Genomic DNA, 25,179 nt, shown 5'->3' on the forward strand with positions numbered 1-25,179 from the left:
AAATGGCAGCACGCTTTGCATAGGGAATGGCCAGGCCGAGGAAACCCAGCAGAGGTGAGCCAGGTTCCCCTCCTGCCCTACTGCTAGGTCCCGTCCCCGGCAGAGCTGGTGACTGGGAATAAATCCAAACGTGAAGCAGTCCCTGGGCAGTGCTGGGGGAGAGCAAGGCTCTTTGTCTGGGCTTCTCCCTGCTGGAAGCCCTAAGCTAGCAGCCAGCTGGCGAGGCTCCTTCCTGCCTGCCCTGGCCATTGGGGCTGGGTGGCTGGAACACAGGGATCGTGCTCTGGGCTTGGGAAACGGCAGGCAGGGCTGCGTTTTTGGTGGCCACACAGAGCTTGGCGACTATGTTGTCCCTGGCCTTGGCCACCTGTTGGTGTCACAGCCCCCAGGGCTGCAGCAGGTTTGGCTTCGGGTTCAGGACTTTGGGTTTTATGCATGGAAATGGGGATGTGGAGAGGTTTTAGCATTCGTATGCTGGCAGCACAAGGGAATGGCTACTTGTCAGCTGCAAATTCAACCCATCTGCCTTGGTCATTAGAGACTTCCAGTTTGGCATTTAGCTTAGACAAGGTAATGGGCTCTTTTTTTGCACTGTGCTCAATCTGAATCTGTCTTACTTTTCAGTTTCCAAATATATACACGATAACCAAAATGATTCATGGTACTTTAATACCTCGAGTTATGCAGTCCCTTCCTTCCCAACAGTCCTTTCTTCAGTTCTGATGGCCATTCTTTTACCTAATAACTTTTTTTCTCACATTTTCTGGAAGAGCTCCCTTAGACAAAAATAATGCTGAACATGTAAGACATCATTGTGAATATCAATTAAGGGTTTTCTTCTCCTTCTGCTCCCCATTCCTCCTCTGGGCTAAAAGCAAGCACAGTCAGCTGTAGCTGACACAGAAGCTGAAGAGAGAGGCATCGTAGTTACTCTGCCTGTCGGGGTTGCTTGTACAGCAGACGTCAGATCCCGAGCCAAACTTTCCAACTCCATCTGGGACAGGAGCTGATTTTTTTGTTCACGCTCAAATATTCCTTATATTTTATGATTTGCTTTTGTGGAATTTCACAATGAGACCATTTTTATTCTTTTCCTTTTTTAACCAATCTGCAAATGAGAATCATTTATTTCTGGAAAGTTTACGTGATGATTTTCAAGCACAAAAGATACTGAAGCACAAAATGAATGTGGATCTTATTTTGATGGATGTGTGTGAATTAGTGGTTACTAATTAGTTCTAGTGGTTGCCTAGGGACCAGTTAACAGGACTTTGTTACATTCAGCACAGAAAACTGTCCCAGCAAGTAATATGTGCGTATAAATATTTGTTGGATTGATGGTGGTAATTTTGCAAAGATAAAGAAAATTACATGCTGCACTGACTCAGAGCAGCCTAGAGTTTATCAGTAAAAAAGCTTATCTGCAGTACACCCCCACCTTTTCTTTTTTCAGGTGTTATTGGCAGCTACAAGTAGTAAGGTAAAAGTCAGGGACTTTTTATAAAATTACAGAACCTGTTCCCAGGGGTAGTGCCTGCCTGAGCTCTGTGCTGCATGGTGAGGAGGTGACACCCTGCTGGAGGGCAGTTGTCCCCATGCTGGGACCTCTGCCAGTCCAGGTGGCTCCTCTCCGTGCTGTGGGGCACAGTGTGGACGTGTCACCAGGTGTGCTTGAAAATACACAGGAATGGTGCGTGCATGCTACAGGAAACTCTCCTCTGCTGTCATTTCAGCCACAAAGCATGTGGAGAGGGAACTGGTGCTGAGCTGGGGAAACACTGTGCTACTGAGTTAATAGTATCTAATTCTACAAGGAACTTACTGAAATTAATTTACCTGACATAAGCAACACCTCTGCATTACCTGGGCAGTAGAAATCTGTTTGTTTTTCTGACTTGTTGTGGGGAGAATCCAAAGGAAAGTACCCTTTTGCTCTGGGCTGTGAGGAGCATCCCTTCGCCCTGCCTCGTGCACACCTATCCCGGTCAGCCGCTGGTGATGGTGAGATCCTGGAGACGGAGACAAGTTACCAAGGAAGCGCTCAGTCAGGTTAAATCTTACTCACACATCAGTTCTGATCTTGCATCAATAAATACAATTAGCTTCTACTGACTTAAATTTCCAGAAAGAAAGCATCATACAAGCTGTTGAATTAGTCTCTGATGTAAATGCTGACATCCATAGGTAGAAATTTGGTCCAGAGAGTACAAAGGTGACTTGCCACGCTGCTGTACATGTAGCTAAAACCAGACATTGTAATTAGTTCTAAATAAGGCACTCTTGTGGCCAAGTTTGACAAATAAACCTCTATTAGGATAGAAAGCATCATTGACTGCTGGCAGATAACTGGTGGCAGCGTGCTGGTGCATGGGTGCTGGGAAAATGGAGCATCCTCAGGTTTGCTCCTGAAACAGAAAGAGCCGAGGCATATTGGTGCCCAGCCTGCAGCAGGAGCAAGTTTCCAGAGACTGGGCTCCGCAGGGACTCTTCTGGTGCTTCCCAAGCCCTGTACAAATGGGGGGGGTGATTAAAGCTGGGAGCTGACACTGCCCTGTCCCCATGTTCCCTTCTGTGGAGGTGGAAGGAATGCAAGGACCATCCTTGCAGGGAGGGTGAGGCGGGATACGGAGCTGACCTAGTTTTGCACAACTGTTCTCATCCAGAGCACAGCCTCCTGCTCATCGCTGCTTGGCTCCTGGAGTGGAAGTGTCCAGTGCCAAGAGCTGTATCTGGAATTAGAGGAGTTCAGGATTCGGCAGGGCAACCTCTAGACTTCGTGAGAAAGCAAATGTTTTAAGAAACGCTCTCACTTACCCTGGAAAGTCCCCGTACGTTCAACTTTTGGCTTTTAAGCTTTCACAAGTTTGGCTATGCAGAATTTCAAGACTTTAGTTTACATTGAAGAGAAGTGGCTCAGACCCTGCCCTGCCCTCAGCTGAATGTGTGCGGCTCCCAGGGGAATTATCACTGAAGCGGAGGACACAGCCTGTTGTGCCTTCTCCTTTACATGCCATTACAAAGAACATGCTTATTCAGCCTTTTAACAGACTGGCTATTTCTACTTATTCAGCTTTTGCCATGTTCCCCATTATTTATGGATTCCTTTTTCTCTTGAATTGCTTTTCTTCGAGATGCTGGTTAAAATTCATGTGGTTTCAGCATTACCGTGTCCTCCGCTAAAGCCTTATCAGTATTACCAATGTCTGCTTTTTTAGTGTCTGTTTTATATTGAATACATTCATGTGACACTAGCTGCTTCACAATCTTCTTTTTTTTTTTTTTTTTTTTTTTTTTTTTAGTGCCAGGAGCTTGAAATTCAGTATTCCAGTCAATTGAATTTATAATGTCTGTCTTGCAAGATGGGACAGGCTATAGAAGGAAACCTTCATTATTCAGACTGTGGAACATTTGGATGTTTCACATTTTGCAAACTTGTGTCTGCCTCACTGGTACCTGGATGCAGCCTGCTCTCGTTTGGAAAGTGGGAGTGCCTTCAATGCAAGCTCTCAGAGGCAGAAAGTTTCTTCCTGTTCCATGTTTGCACAGCCTCCAGCACAGCGTGGCACGGGGTGTGCCGTCTTATTACCCGAATTATCACGATTTAATATTTAACAAGCAAACTGCAGGACTGCAGAGAACAGGAGGGGGAAAACCACCACTTCCACCTGAGTCAGAGGCACACTGCAGTTCTCCAGGCCGGAATCTGCCCACGCAAAAGGCACCACCCAAGGGGCAACAACCAGGGTCTGTGCTCCTCGCTGCAGTCCTGTTTGTTTTCTCCTGGGGCTTGTTCCTTCCACCCATCCCACCCAGTTCCCAGTCTCGCTGTGTGGCTGATGGCACAGCTCCATCAGGCTGGAGCTGTGGTAGGAGACAAGCCCCAGGCCCCGCAGCCACGTCCCCGCCACGCTGCACGACCCTCTTCTCTCCTGGGTGCACTGTTTGGGGCATTTCTCCGCTGATCTTGCATTTAGCGATGGTGTGTTTAATCCATTGTTGTGATACCTTGGGGTTTATCTGCTCAGAGATATTTCTGGATCGCTACCACGCTTTTAATTCACACCCTCCCTCAGAACAAATTAGCCTTCAAGCACGGACAAGCCCCGTGCTCCTGTGAAGTATAGCTGTTGGTAGACAGGAGAAAGAATGCTTCCAAGCACGCTCAGCACATACCCACAAGGACAACGCCGTGTCTTTGAAACTCTCTGATGCAAGGGGAAGCTCCAGATTCGTTCTGGGTTTCCCATAGCACGAGTGGGTCTGGAGAAGTGGCGTGCGGGGAGCCCGGGTCAGCTGCAGATGAGCACAGCGTGGAGGAGGGACTGCCGGTGTCAGGCAGAAGTCACTGGAGTGCTTGCTAAACAAATGGTTTGGGTTTTGAAGTGCCCTTACTAGGAGTCATCCAGTGGCAGGGGTGAGCACTTGCCCAAACACGCCGTGACTGAAGTGGCTGCCTCTGCAGGCTGGCTCCCTTTCAAGGAGGAGAGAAGAGGCATTTGTCTCTGCTTACCTGCGACCGGTGAAGGACTATGTGTACTTGTGCAGTAGCACGCCACACAGGAATGGGATTACCTCTAGAGTACAGGATCAATGCGTTTTGTTTTTCCACTTCGCCCTCCCTTATTCTGTTGCAATTCGTCATTTGTAAGCCTGCTGCAGTGACAAGGTTTTCTTGGAATAGTTTTGAAGTGGATTGCATTGCTCCACGGTAGGTGAAGAGTTGGGTTTATTACAGGTGGAGCTGACAGTTACACCTAGGTATGAGGCAGCTGCTCCGTACTTTCCACTGTAAAACCCCATTTCAATTATGTTTAACATTGCAAAACTTTTGGCAGCAAGGCAAAATTTTCAATGCCATCTCCTTTATAAGGCAACTGCTCTTTCCCCTCATTGCCAGCACAAGACGGAAACAAATAAGGATCTAGATTCTTGTTGCTGCCCCATATACATACATACATTTGATTTAATACTGCTAGAGAGGAATAACCCTGAATGTTTAGCAACAGAAGAAAATTTCATTTTATTTGTATTTTTTTCCTAAGCATGGGCATTTAGCTCAAATGTGCACACCTTTAATTAAATCTGAACAGGTACAAGAAACCAGTACTCCTTAGTCATATATCAGTGGATTTCCCTTTCCATGATGGTTTTGGAGAACTCTTGGAGATCAGCTGCTTACTCATGACAATGGCTTTGCTTAAAAGCTGCAGTACAAGTATTTATGTACCACATGGTGAGCTTAAATTCTGATGGATTGCTGAATAATGACTTACTGAAACAAACAAACCAACCAAAAAAAAAAAAAAAAACACCTTTCTGGGCAAATCAGTAAGATCTTGTAAAAGGACTTAGAATGAAACAAATTATCCTCTCCTCCCAAAGCTTTGCATTCCCAAAAGATAAGTCCAACAACACCTGCCTTGCAACACAGCCTGCATCACTGCAGGGCTAAACCAACGTGTGGGTGTAGCAAGACTGGATCCAGAGAGACCAACACATCCTCAGAGCCAGCAGTGCTCCCCCGAACACTCCTGAATCCCAATGTGTGTGAGAAATTCTCCAGAGAGATTTTATTTAAGAATTTATATTTGCTCCAGAGCGAGGAGCATTGTCATTGTTAATTCATGTCTCATGTATTGTCAGCATGTGGCTGATGGCCAGGGGCTGTCAGCTCATTTAGGAGTGAGTAATACTCCAGAATTGGCATACAGTGTGCCACGTAAAGTGCTTGGAGATAGTAGGAGGGAGCCAGGTAGCAAAGGAATGGTTTGTGGTTTTGCTATTGAACCTCTGAAAACAAACTCACTTTATACAAGTGCAGGTGGAGGAAGAAACTGTCACGATCGGGGTCTCTGCCTCCAGTCTTACCTCTGACCACCATCCATCCTTGCAAGACTTCCTTGCTGTCTACAGCAGATAACCAGATAACCCTGCCCGGCCCTCCTGTCCTTAATCCCAGCCTCGACACAATGAGTTGTGCTGGTGGCAGAGGTCTCCGGCAGTGATTTCCTCACTGGCCTTGGAGTCATTCCCTGTTAAAAGCATTTGTAACTTCCTCGGATGAAAAACCTCAGTGCTAAAGAGTCAAAATGCTCCACTTGCTTTGCATTCAGAAGTGCATCAATTGTTGGGAAAGATCATTTAGAGGATAAGTATTTCTGTGACTCATCTCCCTCCTTCGCTCCCTCCAGTTCCTTGTTCAGTCTCCAGCTTGTCATTCCTGACTGGTTTTTCCTAACTCTTGTGCCTGCTCCTCCTGATGTCCAGGATGACTTCCGTTCAGGAGGACAACAAGGCTTCCCTGGGTCACTACCAGCGGGTCTTTTCGTCTTTGTGATAGGAGACGTACTTCATCCAGACCGCCTGGTTTCCTAACTCCTCAGAAGGATGCTTGTTATGGCTGGCTGAGCTGCAGCACTTCGCTCTGTGCACGCTTCACATTCTGTTTAGTTTATGCATATATTTTTTTTCCTTTTCCTTTTAAAGTCGTGGTTGCTGGGTCCAGTGAGAATCCGTTTGATTGTTAGCTTTCAAGTATGAAGAGGGAGGGCGGGAGACATTTGGGAGGATGAGAGTTTTGAGTCTCTTTGATCATGAAAGACATTTAAGCACATGTGAAGGCAAAGCTCCTTGCAGATTCAGAAACGAGAAGGCAAATAAAAAGCGCAGAATAGGTGTTATCTAAGAGAAATGTTATGAATCAAATTCACTTCAAGCTCCTGACTCAGAGTTTTGATACTTGCATCAACATTTACAAACAACGTCAACTGCTTTAGTCTGCCTCTGAAGCGAGGGGGGCGATTACAAACCTGCCTCGAGTTAGCGGCTGTGTACGGACAGGTGCGAGTTCAGGGGAGAGAAACGAAGGCACCTGCTGGCTGCTGTCCTGGTGACACAGCTCTGAGTCCTGAGCCCGAGCATTTCGCTGGGCTCTCCAGGCACCGTTAACCTGCTCCGAGGCCACAGAGGGCAAAGGAAAGACCTGGGCACTGAGGCCTGTGGGTGACGCGCTGTACCCTAAAACTAAACAGAATTTACCACATAAAACAAGGTAAATCTGAATTCTGTAGGATAGTTTGGATTCTATAGGCAACCCCTGATGTAAAACGTGAATTAACACCAGAACACGCACAGCCCTGAGGAGAACACCCCCTGACAGAGCGCCCGCAAAAAGGTTTCTAATGGACTAAAGAAGCGTCTATCTTCCCCGCCCATCAATCAGAAGGTGGCTTTGTGCTACTTAAGTTATGGTGATTTGATCTCTCCCCACAGACACGATACCAGTGCAGCCACCCCACAGAGTACACTCGCCCACACTTCGTACAACGCCTCCGTGCTCGTCTGTGCAGTGAAAACGTCCCCGTTCCCCCCATAAATGCTCCGAATACCCCCCTCAGCGCCGCGGGGGCTCACGGTACCCACCTTCATCTGCATATCCCCGCCCCCCACCCCGCCCCATTGGCCAGCACCCACCCCCGCGGCCGTGCAGCCCTCGCGACGGCGGAGCTCTCCGCCTCATTAGCATTAACCCCGCCCCCTGGCGAGAGGGCGAGGGAAGCGATTGGTCCGTCCGCGCGGCGGCGGGGCGAGGCCTCGCTTTGCGATTGGCGGAGGGGCACGTCGCTCCGCCGGCGCGAGGGCCGCACTTCCGCCTGGGTGTCAGCGGGGCGGGGCGGGGGGGCTGCGGCGGCGGCGGGGCCAGGGCCAGGGCCAGGTAATGGCGGGGCCGGGACGGGGCTGAGGGGACTGAGGGGACTGAGGGGGGTTGGGGGGAGCTGTGGGGGGCCCGTCCTGACAGCACGGCCCCAGCGGCATCCCGGGGCTACGTGGGGACGGGTGGGCCGGGACGGGGCCTCAGCAGGACGGGGGCAGAGCCTGAGGGGGACGGGGATGGGATGGGGACAGGGAGAGGGACAGGGGCAGGGAGAAGGAGCAGGACAGGGACGGGAATGGGGACAGGCACAGGGATCGGGGTAGGGACAGGGATGGGAATGGGGTCAGGGATGGGGACAGGGCACAGGATGGGGACAGGGTGAGAGTGGGGCCAAGGACAGGGATGGGAATGGGGACAGGGACAGGGATGGGATGGGGACAGGGATGGGATGGGAACGGGGACAAGGACAAGGGCCAGGACAGGGGACAGAGACCAAGACCACAGCAGGGCCCAGGACAAGGACGGGGCTCAGGCCTTTCTGCGTGCAGCACAGGCTGCAAGGCACTGGAGCCCCACGAGCCCTGCCGCGGCAAATTGTTCCTTATCTTTTCTTCTCCCCTTCTCCTGGCTGCCTTTGGAGCCGGGTGGCTGCGGGAAGCAGTCTGAGCCCCGGCCCCTGAGGTGAACGCGCTGAGCCCGGCTTCAGCGCGATGTGGGAGCCTCGAGGGGCCCCTGAGGCCCCGGCTGAAGGCCTGAGCTGTGGGGGCTTGCAGGAGTCTGGTTGTCGCTCTGCAGTCACCTCAATGTTTCTCTTCCAGAGCTCCTCAAAGGGAGGCGAACAAGATGGGAAAAACAGCAGGAAAAAAGGCTTTTGTTTAAATAACATGCCACCAGAACTTCTGCATGGTTACAAAGGTACAAGTTACATTGCCACTTACTTAATTTGGATATTAATGATGCTTGTGCTATCTGTTTAGACTCAGGGCTCCTTTCAGAAGTGCTCATCGCTCTGCAGCATTCGCAGGCCAGAATTTCGGATATGTGCTGAAATTCACTGTCTGTTTTCTGGCTGCTCTAGTCTAGCATTTCCCTTCAGAAGTATTTGACCAAAGCACGCTCAGTGCAGGCAGGTAGTAGTTTTGTTCACTGTGAATTTTCTTGATTAAAATACACGGCCTTCACTTAAACTTTCAAAAAGAGACTGGATCTGCAGCCTGGGTTAGCGTTAGTGCACTACTCATCTCATAACATTTCCTTTTCGCAAACATACGCATGCGAGAAGAATTAAATTTGTTTAATTCCAGCTTAGCCTTCCAGAGTTCGGTAACCCCACATTCTTGTTGTTACTGGGGGCAACCACATCTGTATCGTCTTACAGACTTCATGCCAGTGTGCTCTGGGACTTCTAAAACCTCAGGGCGATTTCTGGAAGCAGTGACTTGGGTAACTTCCAAGCGTAAAGCCGTGGGATGGAAGTAGGAGAACTGGCTAAACTAGCACAGAGGCAAGAAATTCCGAGCAGAGACTTATCCCTGAGTAATCCCCTGGGTTTTCAGTTTCTGTAAACATAGCTTTTCTTTAAAATACTTGTCAAGTCATACAGATTTCTGACCACATGACAGAGCTGAGGGCAATCTGGGTTAAGATCAGCAGTGATTCTTGGTGTTGCTTTCCTGAACCGACAGCAGTACCTCGTAATGAACTTGTCTCGGTGTTTCCTTTGAGCTCTCCCTGACGTGACATCTGCTGTCCAGGAATAAATAGGCTGCTTCTTCCAAAATGAGCTCTTCAGCCACGCCAATGTAACGCTGTAAACAGGAGAGAAAATGATTCAATAACAAACCCTGCCTGGAAGTAGTTGAAGGCTGGACAGGTTAAAGGCTTCCCTTGATGTGATCCTGAAAAAGGAAAATTGAGCGTGGTGCAGGGAGCTGTTTGTTTGCTAACATCCGTGCAAATGGAGCTGGTTTGGGAACTGTGGTCCCGGGGGGTCCTTTTAAGGGTTGGGTGGTTTCTTTAAACCAGTTTTAAAACTGGGACTGCTTTCTGTGCTGCGCTCCTGCTCCAGCTGCCGGGTCGTTCTGTTGGAGCTGTTAATTCTTCCAGCCTTTCTTCTTGTGAATCCGACTGTGTGAATGTCACACATGCTGACCTAGAACAACGGCGAAAAGCTCAGCTCTCTGCGAGGTTAGTGCTGGCTGGAAAACATCCCGGGCAGGCTTTTTCGCTTTGATAAGGCTGCGTCTTTACATAGCTATTTGTAGTGCCAGCCAGATGATTTTTTTTGTTTGAATGCAGGATTTGCTTGCAAGTCCGCTGATTGTTTTTCGGCAGATAATTCATTACCTCTGGCATCTGAAGTAACTTGGTCTGGAGCAGTGCAATGTTGCATCATGCTGCTCGATGGCTAGGACCTCATTTACCAGCTGGCTTTTTTTGCAGTCATTTGCTGAGCGTCAGTGCTGTCACCTGAGCCACAGAGATACCGAAAAGAAACATCTGTCCTTGACACTGTTGTGCTGACTGGTTGGTCTGTTTTCTGTGAAATACCTGAAATGGTTTCTCTCAGTGTTTTTTGAAAGCAATGCACAACATCAGGCCTGCAGAGAGAATGTGTTAAATACGGAGTGCTCACCTCGAATGTTTTCGCTGAGTTTGAATGTACAGCTGGTCACGGGGGCATCGTCACCAGGCGAAATAAATTGGGAAGTGGCAGCCCTGAGAAAGTTGGTCACTTTTTATCTCCTGCTTAGGAAGATGCAGGGCTTTGATAGGCTTCCTGTGGCAAAAAAAAGGAAGGTTATATATTGTATTGATTCATTTATGTGTTTTTTGTTTTTAAGAGGCCACTAAGGAATTTGGAATTAAAAAATACAGGATCTCAGACCTCTAATTCTTAACAGCTTACCGTGAGAAGAGCAGATGATGATGTAATTATTTACTTTGTAGGCTCAGAGCCTCGTTGCGTGAAAGCAGCAAGCAATTAGGATGTGTCAAACGTGGCTGATCATTGCTTTCAGTTATGCTCCTCAAAAACGTGTTGTAGATTCAGTGCACAAAGATAATGGCTTAATTTGCAGGATCAGTAGGGTACAAGAATAGACCCAGCTTCCTTAAATTTGCTTTTTTTTATACGGTTGGAAATTCATTTCCTTGTCTAGACAGAGCCTTAGGTTATTTCGGTGTGCGTTGTTATGCACGTAATCGATTCAGACAGATTTCAGCGAGTTACAACTGCCCTCCCTTCAGGAAATGCAGCAGGCTGGGCAGTGTTTTCCTCCCGTGATCGTTTATAATCTGTCGGGAGCGGGCACAAGAGGTGAATTGTTCCTGCAGCTGCAGGAATACGTCTGGGTGGGCCTTTTAATCTTGGCCCTCTTGCCTTGATAGTCCCAAACTGTTGGATTTGTAATGTGTTTGCTTAGCTTAGTGGAATCCTTGAGCTGTGGGATTCCTGTTTGGGTTCAGTTCCTTTGCTCTGGTGTTCAGATGTGGATGGGGTGAAGTTGGGGCCATGGGGATGAGGTGAGGTTGGAGCTGTAGGGATGGGGTCAAGCTTCGAGGAGTTTCCACGCTCATGGCACAGTCTAGAAGTGCGCGTTCATGAACTGGTAACTTGGCTGTATTTTCACTACCATTGCTTTAACTCTTCCAGGTCAGTTTTAAGGGCTCCCAAAAGAAGCCGGTACCACAGCTCATTGTATTTTGCTTCTCATCGTAGTTCAAAACTAATTATTCTATGAAGGTCTGACGACGGGAGGCGTGTGAACCCCGCCGTGTCTCTGTGCTTCGTGTCAGTCGCCTCAGACCTACCCAGCAAGGGGCACGTAGGTGGCAGAGGCCAGCGCAGGCTTTGTTCCCTACAGTGAGCGAGTAAGTGGAAGCAAGGATCCCTTCAGTAACCCCCAATTAAAAATCTTGCATGTTGTGAGGCTGCTGAGGAGCTAGCTCACCGAACGTGGTTGGTTGTGGGACAGCCGAACTCGGGGAAGAAGCTGTGCTCTTCTGCCAGGGCGTGTTTTTTCCAGACTTTGCAGAACAGCAGGAAAGCTAGTGGACCTTGTGGTTTAGTAATAAAAGAAAAATGCTGTCTATATACAAAGATGCAAATAACTTTATACACATGGCCTTATATACATGGCTTTAAACATGGTGCTGTACAAACTTATTATCAAAGAGGATTAAGGCTACTAAGGAGACAATTAGGTGGAATTTTTATTAAAACTAAGCAACAGAGATACATATCCTGGGTCATGAAGTCAAATTTTAGCTTTTTTTTTTTTTAAAAAACCAAAGCAATCACAACCCTTGAAAGTTATAAAAGCAATCCCTTTACTTTATAAAACTTGTGAATTTCTGGTATAATCTTAAAACTCTTTAAGAAACGGCCTGCCAGCTTCACAGAAACGTTTCTGTGCGCTGTTTGTATGAGCTGGTGCTGCAAAATTTGCGTGAGGAGCTGTTGGTAGGCATTAAAATACAGCTGCTTACATTGTGGGGCTTTGCACTCGGTTAGTCAGCTGTGCGGTCCTGCTTTATTTACAGTATGATCACTATCCGAATTTTTCACAGGCTCCTGAACATGATTTGTGAGTAGAGAAGTAGCCCAGTACCTCGCAGAGAATAAATGCAAGACTGTGCCTGCTTGGAGAGAATGGGTCTGCGGAGACAAAGCTTAAAAAGCACCCTTGAGTAGGAAAACCTATAAACTGAACTGGAACGGGCTTTTCTTTTCTCTGGTGATCTTAAATGCTGGAACTGCCTTCGTATCCTTACATTCCAAGGATCACTTTACAGGGGTGGTCACAATATGATGAGAAATATTGAAACACACTTAATTTTACCTTCCAAGTAAGTTTTGCTTCAAAGATAACTAGTTCATAAATGGTTGATTGTCCATCTATCGACAGAGATAGATACACCAAAAAAGCCTCTGTGCTTGGAGTTACTGATTGCTTCCTACCTTGTCCCTCTTTCAAGTAAGATAAATCCTGCAGGAGCCTAGTAACTAGTTTTTCAAGACAGTTTTGAATTACTTTTTTTTAACAGCATGGCTAGAAATGAGCTGGTGTGTCAGTCACCATCCAGTCTAGCATTATGCACCATGGGTAGGGAAGGCGGGTAAAAGAATTTTAGGATATTTTAGTATCGTGAACAGTGACCTGGTTTCCAAGAGAAGGCTACAGACTCCAAAGAACGCTGCACCCAAGCGTCTCAAATATTAATGCAGTGTTGAAAGTCAGAGCATTTACAAAAAATCAGTGAAATACTGATCTGCTGGAATCGTGTTTCCTTGGTCTGTTTGTTTTGTTAGGTTTGGTACCAGTTCTGCACTTCTGTTTTTGGCTGGAGTGGAGCTGGGGATAGCTGTCGGTTCCTAACGCAGTGGCTCACCCTTCTGCTAGGGTCTGCTCTGTCCAGTTTCATCTTTACAAGTGTTTGTGCTCAATAAATAATGCTGCTGACAGCAGGGCTGTGCTGGGTGTGTGTGCAGGTACTGGTGCTGGTTCTGATGCAGAACGAAGCCAATTTTGCAGCCTTTCCTCAGCTGCAGAGCAGAGCACTGGCATTTCAGTTGGCTCCGATCCTTGTGAACTATTACCAAAGATCTATAGCCCTGAGAGAACAAAACACGATTCTCTCTGCCGTAAACCTGCTTGGCACGTGCCTCCAAGGCTGAATATTGGGATGTTCGCTTTGCTGCTACAGGAGCAGGCTGAGGTAAGCTGCTGGCTGTGGTTGTGCAGGGGGTCAGCGGGCAGGCAGCTCGCCCCCACGCAGCCGCCCACCCCCCAGCGTAATAAGCAACAGGGGAAAAACCAGAAATAAAATAAAACAAAGCCAGGTGGTGCAAAACCACCTGCAGCAGGGAGAGCTGCAGCCTTCAAAGACCTGGAGGAGTGGCAGGGGGCCAGGCCTGCGGCCGATTTCTTCCCAAGCCCTCCGTGCTCTCCGTTTGCCAGGCTTGAGAAGTTGCCTCCTCTTGCTGGAAGCGCTGGGTGAGCTGCATCGTGCCAAGGTATCTTGGTGGGAGATGCTTTTACGTTCGAACTTTGGAGTAAGAAACAATTCCGACTTGGTAAATAAAATCCTCTTCTGGATTCTGCCATCTGTGGAGCTGTTCGCTGGGTGAAGAGATTTCAAGTGCATAATTACAGCAGGCATCTAAATTGCCAATTAAAATGACTTCTTGGCAAATTTTTATAGATGTTTTAGATCCACTGTTGTCGGTAACCTAATTTCGTGAGTCAATTAAGATTCATCCTTGCTGAAGCTTTCATTCAGAGATGAAACACTGCAGTCTGATGCTTTCAGGAGATACAGAAGAAGCAAAACCACATTAATATTTATCTTCTAGTTGAAGCTGTTTATTTCTGTCCCTTGAAGTACTACAGCTATGCTTCGTTTCAGCTGGCAACTTGAGAAAAGGTGGGGTTGGCTCTTATTCACCAGTGTTTTAGGGCTGCTGTCTGGTGGTTTCTGTGTTTTTGTTTCAAGTGTGGATGTGAAGGCTGGATGTATTTGATCTTCCCCTGGCTCTTCTGGAGGTTGTTTCTGGACAGAAGCTGTATCCTGGATGCAGGATATCAGACTAATGGAAATGTTATTTTTTATTAACGTACGCTGTCGGGTGGATTAAGCAGGCCACGGAGTTATTTTTCCTTTGTACCGAGCTAATTTTGAATTCTGACCAAGCTGTTTCCACTGAACTGAGCCTGTGCCCTTTTGACCCATTAAAGAAAAGCAAAAATCTGAAAACTGAGTGTCCTTTCAGAGCTCGTGGGATTTGCCCCTGCTCTGCCTCCCTGCTGGCAATATCTGTGTAGCATTTTTACCATATGAGACTGGAAAGAAAATTCTCTTTTTGTGTGTGATGAAAACCTCGTTTGATTTTCCTTTTTTTTTTTTTTTTTTTTTGGTGTGTGTTTTATAACTTTTTTCTTGCTTGCAAGTATTTTCCTTTCAAGTTAACCAACTCAACTTGTTTTAAAATTTGCTCTGGAAGTGCACATCCAGCAGAACCTTGCCAGGCATGTGAAAAACCTAATGAATGTGCTGGTTCATTAATTCTTTGGTGGCACGTTAATTCCAGCGGACTGAACTTCTAACACCCTACCTGCTTATGCTGGCGAGCGCCTGTTCATGTGCGCAAGTGCTTGCTGTTCCCGTGTGTGCTTTTACTCCAGTGCTCCTCCATCTGACGAATAGATGCAGTGTCTGTAGTCGCTGGCTGTACGATGAACGTGTCCGTGTGCTTTATTTATTTCTCATAGGGCAGAACGTGCACTTTTAGAGCGAAAACCCAGGCCTCGTGAAGGTGGCAGGACGGTGTCAGTACAGCGTTTGCTTCCCAGGATGGCAGCGTGGTGTAGAACTTCAACTTCAGGTCTGGAGGACTGAAACAGAACAGGTGTAGTTGTCAGCTGGACCTCAAAGCAGCTCCTGCTGAGCTGCATTCCAGGGCAACAAGCTGCTCCAGCTGTGAAAGCTCCCCTTCCTGCAGCGTGGAAATGCTGCTTCGAGGAGGAGTGACAGCTTTTGGTTAACCAGCTGGGTCTTTGTTGGTGATTAGCGTAGAAGAACAAGTTAGTATGGAGTAACTCGTTATGTTAGATCAGCTAAAGCATGGTAATTGCATGTTTGGCTCTTAGGGGTTTATTTTTGGACAAGGCTTGGTGTTGTTTCTTTTTAAATTGGTGTACAAGTGGTCAGGATCCAGAATCTTAGCAAGACAGATATAAACTTTTCTGTTTGGTTTTCTTTTTTTTTTTTTTTTTTCCTTTTCTTTCTTTTTTCTGTTGAAGAATGGAGATGCTCTAGACAGCCTTTGCAGGTAATATTTGCAGCCTCAGCTGGCTCCTAGTGTTGGAGTGTGCAGCTGCTGAGAGCATCCCCGCACCTTTGCTTCCAGGGAATGGACCAGTCTCAGAAACAAGTGTCTGCATCTGCTCTCCTACCGGCACTTCTATGTGTCACTGAGTGTCCTGAGCACATGAGGTGCTTTCTAAGGTGACTTGCAAAGTCTTGTGCCTTGCTGTCCTGGTTTTTATAGTAAATACACGTGAGAGTTCTCTCCTGGAGAGAAGCACGCCTTCCCCAAGAGCAGCCCTCTGGGGTGTGCTGTGGTGCCTGTTGTGACCGTTGGTGTGCCATGTGTGTCTGGGGACAGCTGTCAGTTCCAGTTCTCCTGCTGGATGTGCTTCTGGAAAGCAGCAAGTTGTCTGGGGAATCCCCTTCTCTCTGTAGGGGTTGCAAGGTGTGGGACAGGCTGCTGCAGGAATCGGCTCCCGTTTCTGCGGGGTTTAACGCAGCTGCGTGCTTCTCCATCTCTGCTGTACCTGCATTCTTATTTCCCTCCCTGAGAGAAAGGCAAAGGGGCTGCTAGGCAGCTCGCTGCCTTTTATGATGCTTTTCCTCAGGAGAGAGCAGGGCCCTGCTCCTGGTCTGCCCAGTCCATCTCTTGGCTTTTAGGACATGCTCCTTTGTGCACCATCCCAGGTGATGAGCATTTTCCACCTCTTCTTGCAAGGAGTTTGCATTTGAAGGAGTTTTTTTTTGTTGTTTTTTTTAACTACCTGTTAAAAACCGGGTGAGTGTTAGCTCTTATTTTGGCCACCCTCTGCTTGTGCCTTACCCTGCGTGTGTCCCTCGGGGCTTTCGCACATGCTTATTGCACGTGGATCCCAAAGGGAGCACTGCCGTGCCCCTGCAGAGCATCCTCATGTCCTTAATGAAAAGGCCTGGCCCTGGTCATGGGGCAAACAGCAGCGTGCAAAGCTTCCCTAATAAATTGTGAGAGTTGAAAGACGTTTAATGAAATAACTTGGTTTTGATGACTGGTTTTGCAGCACTGATGACACCTTTGGGTAATGAAGGAGCAAACCAGAGCTCGTGCCCGGGTGACTGGTAGGCAGCTGCATGGCAGCCCCTTGCCTTTCAGGGCTACTTGCCTGGGACCAGCAAGGAATTCTGACTTCAGCACTGGCATTCACGTTTCAGATTGTGTTATCAGAGAGCATCGGGTCTTGCTGAACCTGTTTGTGGATGGCTTTACAACATCAGTGAGGCGCAAAGCTCCTGTCAGGGGACCCGAAGTGGCAGTCCTTTGATTTGAAGATAGCCAGAAGATGTTCCAAGTTCTGGCCTCCACATGCAATGTGTGGCTTAACTCTTGCTAGGCTGGTTTTGCATATTGCAGTCAGTGCCATGCAAATCAACAAAATGATCAGGAAAAGCAGCTTCTGCCCAAACTGCTTGTTCAAGGCTTGCTTGAGTAGATTATGTTAAACTTTGTTGTCTTCTCTTAATTGCTTTGCACCCACTTTATATATAGATTTTGAGTAAAATTGTCTTCTGAATATTCGTAATAACCTTGTATAGTGAATTTCTCAGAGCAAAATACAGGCTGCTACAGCCTGCAGTACAGATTCACCAAGCAATTACGAAGTTGTTGCGATGGGCGTTAGGCTTTTTTAATCTGTTCTTGTAGTGTAGCTGTAGTCTCTTCCAGTTTGACCTTCAAAATAGCATCTCTCCTGTAGGGAAATCAATCTATTAGAAAAATAAAAGTAAATGTGGCACTTTATATGCATGCGCACACGACCCGTAATAAATCAAATTAGCATTTACCAACCTGTAGCCTTAAATAGGAGAAAATAGATGAGCTTTGTCATTTATCTTGTGAGCCACGCAGCCTGTGCTGCTTGTGGTCAGGAGTGTGTTGTCATCATTAAATCTCCAATTTCCAGTGCTGCTAAATGCCTTTACTCGCAGCTTTTTCGTGTTATTCGTAAAGTGATTTATGTGCAGCCTGTCTTTAGGCATAAATGTGGCAAGACAGCCAGAGCATAATCCCCAGCCCAAAGCACCGTTCTGGGTGTCGGGGCCTCCTACTTGGGCACAGCCTTTTGGCACTGGCTGTTACACAGAAACCCAGCGAGCTGATTTCCACCTGCCATCAGCAGGCACGTACGGCTGGGCTGCCTCTCTCTGCATCCTTAATTTCCAATGAGCGAGTGGGAAGGAAGCCCTACGTGGAAAACCGTTTTGTTTTTATGTCCCACACAGTGATCATCGGGAATGCGGAGAAAACACTGGCTTGTGCTTTGTGTTTCATCTGTGCTGCAGGACGAGGAGTGAGCAGAACCTGGTGTCTGTGCTTCAGAAAAGGCTTTCAGGGATGGGAATCAGTCCTGAGCCCCCGAGGTCTGTCTGACGTGGGAGTTGTGCACCCTTCCTCGAAGGGCTCTGTGGCGGCTTTGAGAAGAGCTGTTAGCTACAATTGCTAGCGTGGAAGTGAAATCTTTTCAGAACATGATGGGCACGGGGGAGGAAATACAGATTACAAGCACTGAATCTGAAGCAAACAGGATGTTTTTGTCTTTGGGCATTTCAGCCTGGTCGAAAGTAACTTTTTGCTGTTGCTTTTAGAAAAAGAAAGGGACTTAATCCTAGCTTTTTGGCTCATGAAAGCCAAATGCTGGTATCATTGTGTGTTCAGATGCATGCAAATTCATGGTAATCTCTGCTAAATAAAAGAACCGAATTTAAAAGCAGTGATAGGAGCGTTAAGTTATTCCTAGTGCAGCTCCGATGCAAAAAACATTGCTTTATCCTTTTTGAAATGCTCCTAATGCTTTAAAAGAATTTGTGGCGATTATTTAAAGTGACATCCATGAATATTTGTTTTTTTAGGGAGTAGATCACTGCTTGTATGCAACTTCCAGGGATACGGCAAAGTTCTGTGCTCAGTAACAGTCCTTGTAGGGTGAGTCGTGAGGTCTGTATCACAAGGAGAACGCGGCATCACTCCTCCTCGTTCTCAAGTCTTTCACTGCACTTTTCTTGTGTTTGGAGATGGGAAAGCGTGGAGGAAATCAGGGAATTTGTGTGCTGTGTGTTGTGCTGGGCCAGCTTTCTGGCGCTGCTGGCTGCTGTTGTGCTGGCAGGATGCGGTATTTGTGGGCAGCTGAAAGCAGTAGCTTCCTAGGATTCCCTTTTCTCCCCCCATCCTCAGCTGAATGCAGGAGCATGGCATCCTGGTCAGTTCACCCAGAGATCTGGGCCAGCTGCTGCTTTTGCACCAGGTATTAGTTCAGTTCTCCCTTTCTCTGCTTCTGTCAGCAGCCTGAACGCCCTGGATCTTCTCGAAGTGAAGCTGCTGCTGCGGTGCCTCTGCAGGCAGAGCACTTGCTGATGGCCCTGGCTGGAAGTCTGCACCCATCCCTGTCTGTGCGTGCATCTTCTGAGCTGTTGCATCCTTCCTGAGAAAGAATGAGGCACTTTGACAAAACCAAATCAGAAACCTGTTGCTGGTGGGCAAGAAAGTTGAAGAAGATTTAAAGGGCTGTGGCTGGAGCCCAGGGAAAAGGGAAGGAAACTTCTTCAGCTGAGAGCAATTGCAACAGCGTGGTAGCAACAGTCAAGAGAGGCAGCTGCAGGAGGTGCAGAAGGTTTCCTCCTCGTGGAGATGAGGATTTGTAAAGGGGGGAAATTGCTGAAGATTGTGTGGGAGCTCAGATAGTAACTATGATGCAGAGATTGATGTAAAATCCTACGGTGCTGGGCAAAATAGGTGGTTCCTAAGGAGAAACTGAGATACCTGGCACTGGGAGACCTAATGCTCTAAGGCAAATGCCGCGTTCGTTAACTTAGCTGAGGTCTGAAATAGGCTGCTCCTGCTCCTGAACAGAGAGCTGGGAGAACTCTCTGTGTGTGAGGCACTCAAACAGCTTTTGTTCTGGGCAGCAAGGTGAAAAGCCTTGAAGTACAGGGGGAATCGTGTAATTTGGTCTCTCGCAGAGAAGAGGAATTGGCTTGAAACATGGCAAGCTCTTCTGCTAGGAGCAGAGTGCACTTCTGGCTTTGTTCCTCTTAATTGGGATGGAGTTGTGCAAGTTATAATTACGCTGGAAAAGCTACTCTCACAAAAGCAGTGGGATCATCAAGGGTCATAAAAAATTGTGACTGACGTATTGAGGTTGTTTTGGAGGAGATCCCGGCAGCAAGCCGTGCTGCTCCTCACCACCGTGTGCTTGGCTCGTCCTTGGTACCTGCTGAGCACCAGGGAGAGTGGAAACTCAGCTAGTTGATGAGTCTGCTTTGCCTAAAAGTGGGTGAAGTAAAACTGCTTGCGTTACACCACCGCCAGCCATCTGGAATAGATCTAATTCGGTCTGTCTGTAAAGTAGAGCTGGAATGCTTCACCAATCTGTAAGTTATTTGCAGCCTGCTTGGCTTCGCTGAGCAAAAGTTGGTGTTTCTTTACGCTCTCCATCTCGAGGGGAAAAACCTCTTGTGGTTCCTTTGAGAGATCACAGCAGCAGCCCGACAAAACTTCTGCACTTGTGGTTAGATAACAGTTGCATAATGTGCGTGAGGCCCTGTGTTTTTATGCAACACTGAGATTTGGGCATGTGAGGGTCTTTTTCTTGTTCCCATCTTTTTTGCTAAGGATGCGGTAAGGTTTATCCTCTTGCTGAAGAGGAGAATTTTTGTTTGGCCAGCTGTCCTTTTCTTCCTTTTGTTCTCCTCTTCTAGTTGGACTTGCCTGAACTGTGACTTGCAGTAAATAAGGTGTATTTTCCAATAAAGTATAAAATCTATTTATATAGAGAGAACAAGCGTGGCATAGCACATCTGTTCTTGTGGTAGGTAGCGATCATCTTCAGAATGACTTTGGTGTCAGAAGTGACTCTTTAGCACGAATGCAAGAATCCAGGCGTGTGCACTTCCTTTTGTTGTGGAAGAAATAGGAAAATCAGTATTTTTCGAGTGTGTGCGCGCTTGTGAGTACAAAAAGCGTGGATGTTGCTAATTCTTTGTTCCTGTCTTGTCAAATAGATCATCTAAAGCAGCTGGATATTTGCAAAAGAAGACTTCAACAGCGTACAGATACTTCATCTCTCAATCAGATTCAACAATGCATTAGAGGAAGCTGGCCTGGCTGTACAGAGATTTCACACTGAAGGATGAATAGTGAAGAAGAGTTCTATGATGCCGTTACGGGTGAGTGATGGGCACACTACCAAAAAAAAAAGGTGTGGGGGGAAGGCATGAGCTGCACTCCGTGTGTGGTGAGGTGTTAGTAGTGTGTTACCATTACAGGTTAAAATAAAAATGTTTCTGGTGAAACTTGTAGCACCCTCTTCTGAAGAGAGGTAGAATTATAATTTAGGTTCAGGCTCAGACTTGGAAATGATTTAATTTTTTTTCCTTAAAGCTCAATGCTGGCTATTATTTTATCATTGCAACAGTCCTTCAGTGCCAGAGTCTTGCTTTCATTTTCAGTAAAATGCAGGTAATTTTATAGCAGCTTGAGAAGTAATGCTTTTAAGACCCTTTGAAAGGTGAAACATCTTCTGTAGATTATTTTTACAGTTGTGTAATTTATTTATTTATTTTAATAGAAAACTTATTCCCAAGAATTGAAGTAGAAATGTGTTTTTACATTTCTACAAATTGCTGTGAAAGTGGCTTTCAAGATAGGGAGCCCAAAGTCTTTGCAATCCAGTGTTGCTACTAGCAAAGCAAACGGTGATCACCTCACACTGAAGCAGTGTACCAAATAGTACTTTTCTTTGAACTAATAAGAATAAATGGTTATTCGTAAGGGCTTTACGTGTTTTTAGCTGTGAAACAAAATGCTTAAAGTATTCTAATAAAAAAAAAAAAAAGCCCTTTCAAAGATCCTGAACAATATAACTTTCCCACTTGTCTCCTTAGAAATTCTGTAATAGCGGTGAAATGAGAAATGCTGGCAGCGGTGAGTGTAGAGCCCTTAATGTAAAAGCCAGGGAATGAACAGAGAATAATGGGAAGGCTGAAGGAATGGAAGTAGCATGTAGATGCAAGTGGGTAAGGTGGACTTCGGTTGGATGAGGCCCTGGGTGACCTGATCTAGTGGGTGGCATCTCTGCCAGTGGTAGGGGGTTGGAGCTGGGTGAGCTGTAAGGCCCCTTCCAACCTGAGCCATTCGATGATGCTGTGACTTAGACATGGCTGAAGAGGCCTATGAGGAATGAACAGTGGGAGCTGGGTCACCAGTGTGACCGACAGCAAACTGTACGGGACTCGTCACAGTTATGTCAGGGGGAAGAGAAGGATATTTGGATTGTGTTCATGCTAGCTAGGAGTGATGGGGCTAGTACTCCAAATTGCTCTGTAAAATCTGTAAAGTGTGCTGTAGAAATCTTGAAAATACTATGGATTGTTCCAGTGCATCTTTGGTGATCTTATAATTCCAGGATTTCAGGTCCATAACCATGAATGAACTAGAAATTGCTTAATTTAAAAAGCTGAACAGAAATGTGCATCTAAGCTTGGATTCTGTGGCTTGCCGTTTTGATGTTGGTGTGTTCCTTTGCCTCTTGCTGCAGAAACACACAGCCCTCGGTGTTGGAGCAGTTGAATTTTCTTTTTTCATCTTTCCTCTCTTTCCTCAACCCCAACAGGCTGATTTGCCCTACAAGTGCTGAAGTGGTAATGACTTCTGAGCTGCTGTACGTGAGAGCTGTTCTTGTGCCTTGCAGTCTCTGCTGGCTCTGCTCATGAGTGAGACGTAACACGTCAGTTCTGAGAGTGCTCCTTGTCCTGTCCTCAGCTTGTTCTTCTACTAGGTGACATGTGATGGGAGGAGAGAAGCTTCAAAGCAAAAGAAAATCAGATGTCTTGATGTGCTCTCAGCACAGCCCTCTTCTGACGGAGGGTGTTGGTCTGCAGCAGCTGCTCCAGGAACTAAATGAGGTTGAACTTTTTCCCTGGTCTGTGTTGCCCTGGAGCATGCCCCACAGGTATTTGGTTTACCAGGAGTGCTCAGTTTGGAGAAGCTTGTTGCAGCTTCTTCCTCCCTTGATACTGTTTTTAAAGACAGGTGTTCAATCTCTTCGTTCAGCTAGATGCTTTAGAAATTACTGACAGTTTGATGGATTACTTGCATGAACATAATGAAATCCAGACCTAGTTGTTTGTAGCTGTGTCTTGTCCAAGTCGTACAGAAGTGTGATGCTAAGAGCAGCTCTAACTGTGTCTATCTGCATTTGTGTTCCCAGCTGCTGGTGCCTGTAGCAACTCTTTACTCCTGTTAATTCTGTGGACTGTGTCTTTCAGGCAGCGCTGTGTTGGATTCTTTAGACTCTAATGGGTCCTGATTGTGCCTGCCTATTCTTTTAGTTTTTGGATGGTCTGGAAACAGTAGCCGTAGACCTAGTTCAGCCAGGAGATCAAGTTCATAACTGAGGTCCTTTCTGAGTCAAGGTAAGCTTTTGGGTTCCACAGTGAGAACCTCAGGATTTGGGGTTGCAAATTCTGATTAAAAAAAAAATGAAATGCCATTGGCAGACTCCTCAGTCTGTTCCTTCCAGGAACATTCTCCATAATTTAAGTCAGATCAGTAGATGGGCAGAAGCCAGTCCTAGATGTGTACTTGTTTTCCTCTAAGTCTCTGGCTGGGATGTGGCTACCAGGAACAAGCACATTCTCCAGCTGTGCCTCACCTCCATGTGGAGACGAAAACAGTGTGTACCTCGTGCTCTTCTCCACTTCCTCCCCCAGAATCCTGGGCCCTGCATTCCCCAGGAGGAGTTGCAATGTGTTCCCGTAGGTTCCCTGCTTTTAGTGATTGGGATACTGTGGTTTCTGCCCTATAAATAGCAAACCAGACTTCGGAGGGCAACGGAGCTCCATCAGAAGTTGTGCTTTAGAATTCTGCAGCAATCTGAGCAGCAGCCCTTGTAGCGTGTTCTCTAAAACGTGAATTGGCTCCTTGAGGAAGCCACAACTCTTCTAGTTATAAAATAACTTCTAGTTATTCCTTGATGATAACCACTCCTAGAATGTAAACCTCTCCTAAGGAGACACCTGGTTTCTGTTGTGATGGATTTCATCTCGTAGGCTGGGAAGCTTCCTGCTCTGACACCGTCCCCATCACAGCCAGAAGTCACGCTCATGGGATGGATTTCCGTGCTGCGTGGCTGGGACTCACCCTCATGGTGGCTGGGTGATGAGCACACTCATAAACGTCCAGGACGGGCCGTGTTGTACAGGTGGTGAGTCAGGTTTGTGACTGATGGAGAGAGTTTCTGTAGTGAAGTTTCCTCGCATTCAGAGGTGATTGTCATTGCCGATTAGCTGGACACGTGGCATCTTACTGCAGCAATGAGTACTTGCCGTGGGAATCTTGAAAATGTTACCTGCAAGGTCAGTTAGTTCTTGGCAACACGGCGTCTGCTTTTTCTCAGGTTCGGGAGGCAGCATGCTCTGAGACTGGAGCAGGCAAACCGCCTGGAGGAATCCAGTTCCTGGAGGAATTCAGATTCTTCGAAGTCTTCTGCGAGACAGGGAGCACACAGCTTTGATCGCTTGCCTCTGGCCTATGTCACTTCAGGATTGATAATCTCATTACAAACTTGTTACGGACTGTGTGCCATCAGCTTCTGCCGGGTCGGACCTGTATCTTTCATTAATTCTGCCAGATCTGTCTCTGCCAAGGTGTTTTATGGAAGGATTGCAATAGAACAGCAAAATGTTTGGCTAACAATTTCATTTCATTTTTTTAAATGACCTGCAGTTCCAGGGAAATCTGTTGTGTGCCTGCGAGGTTCATCTGGCCCGGAGCATCTGTGAGCGTGTTGCCCTTCTGCTTCCTACTGCTTGGCTCCTGTTCGCTGTAAACTCTCTCTTGGGGAGCAAGAAGTGAGGTACCTGCTGCCAGACGTATATATTTTCACAATGTTCGGATTGAATCAGCAGATTCTGCCAGTTTTTAAGTACTGAGAGCCTTGTGGAAGCGCAGCCTGCCTCCTGTTGGAAGCAGCATGACACGGCTGCGGGTGGCAAAGGCTTGGGTTGAAAACCAAAACCCAACCCTGGCAACTTCTGGCAGGGGAAAAGTTACTTCTTTTACTTGCTACGTACACTTCCAGCATATTTCTCTTCCTAGACTTTATACCCTTTTCAGGTTTGAGGACTCCCAGGATGATGCTGTTTTGATTCTTATTCTGTCTTGAGTGACAGCGCTTAATTAGTATGTGAGGAAGCTGCTGAATGCATGCGGGGCAGTCGTGTGGCTGCCGGTGACTCAGTGCTGTGCCTGCGCTCCCTCCCAGGTGGATATGTAACGTAGGCTCAGGGGACTTGTTTCATTTGCAGGATGGGGAAGAAGAAGACCATGAAACTTAGAGTTACTGGCAAGTCCTTTTTCTTTAAGCTCTTGAAGTAGATTAATGCTGTCAACCAGCTTAGATATCTGACTTTAAAATTTAAGACTTTTTAAAAGCTTTGTTTGACCCTTTCCGCATGTAAGTTGGGGCTTTTGATTATGCTGAGTTTTGAAACTGTATTTCTCTGTGCGATTTCCTCTCCTACTTTTAAATCCCAGCTTTTCTCTTCACTCCTAGTGGCCTTTCACTACAAAAGCTAGCCTGTATTAAAGCTAAAGCTCCGTTTTACAAGTTCAGGGCTTTAATAGCAGTTGGAGAAAGACTTTTGGAAGTTACTGAAACTGTACCAAAGCATTTCAGTAAAGT

General features: G+C 46.9%; 1 protein-coding gene across 2 annotated transcripts in view; it reads left to right on the forward strand.

Moving 5' to 3' along the window:
• Window positions 1-7,597: 7,597 nt before the first annotated feature.
• Window positions 7,598-25,179, forward strand: part of OSBPL2 (oxysterol binding protein like 2) — a 35,758-nt gene continuing 18,176 nt past the window's right edge. The window contains exons 1-4 of one of the 2 annotated variants that reach the window (XM_068700786.1): window positions 7,598-7,714; window positions 8,473-8,569; window positions 20,498-20,662; window positions 24,222-24,351. Coding sequence is in view for 1 of the 2 variants with exons in the window: in XM_068700785.1 (XP_068556886.1) it covers window positions 20,626-20,662 (37 nt within the window). In the remaining variant the exon portion in view is untranslated. The remainder of the gene's footprint in view (window positions 7,715-8,472; window positions 8,570-20,497; window positions 20,663-24,221; window positions 24,352-25,179) is intronic. The other variant, XM_068700785.1, reaches the window with a different exon arrangement.

The sequence above is a fragment of the Anas acuta genome, chromosome 16, assembly GCF_963932015.1.
Source record: "Anas acuta chromosome 16, bAnaAcu1.1, whole genome shotgun sequence".
In the NCBI taxonomy this organism is placed as follows: Eukaryota; Metazoa; Chordata; class Aves; order Anseriformes; family Anatidae; genus Anas; species Anas acuta.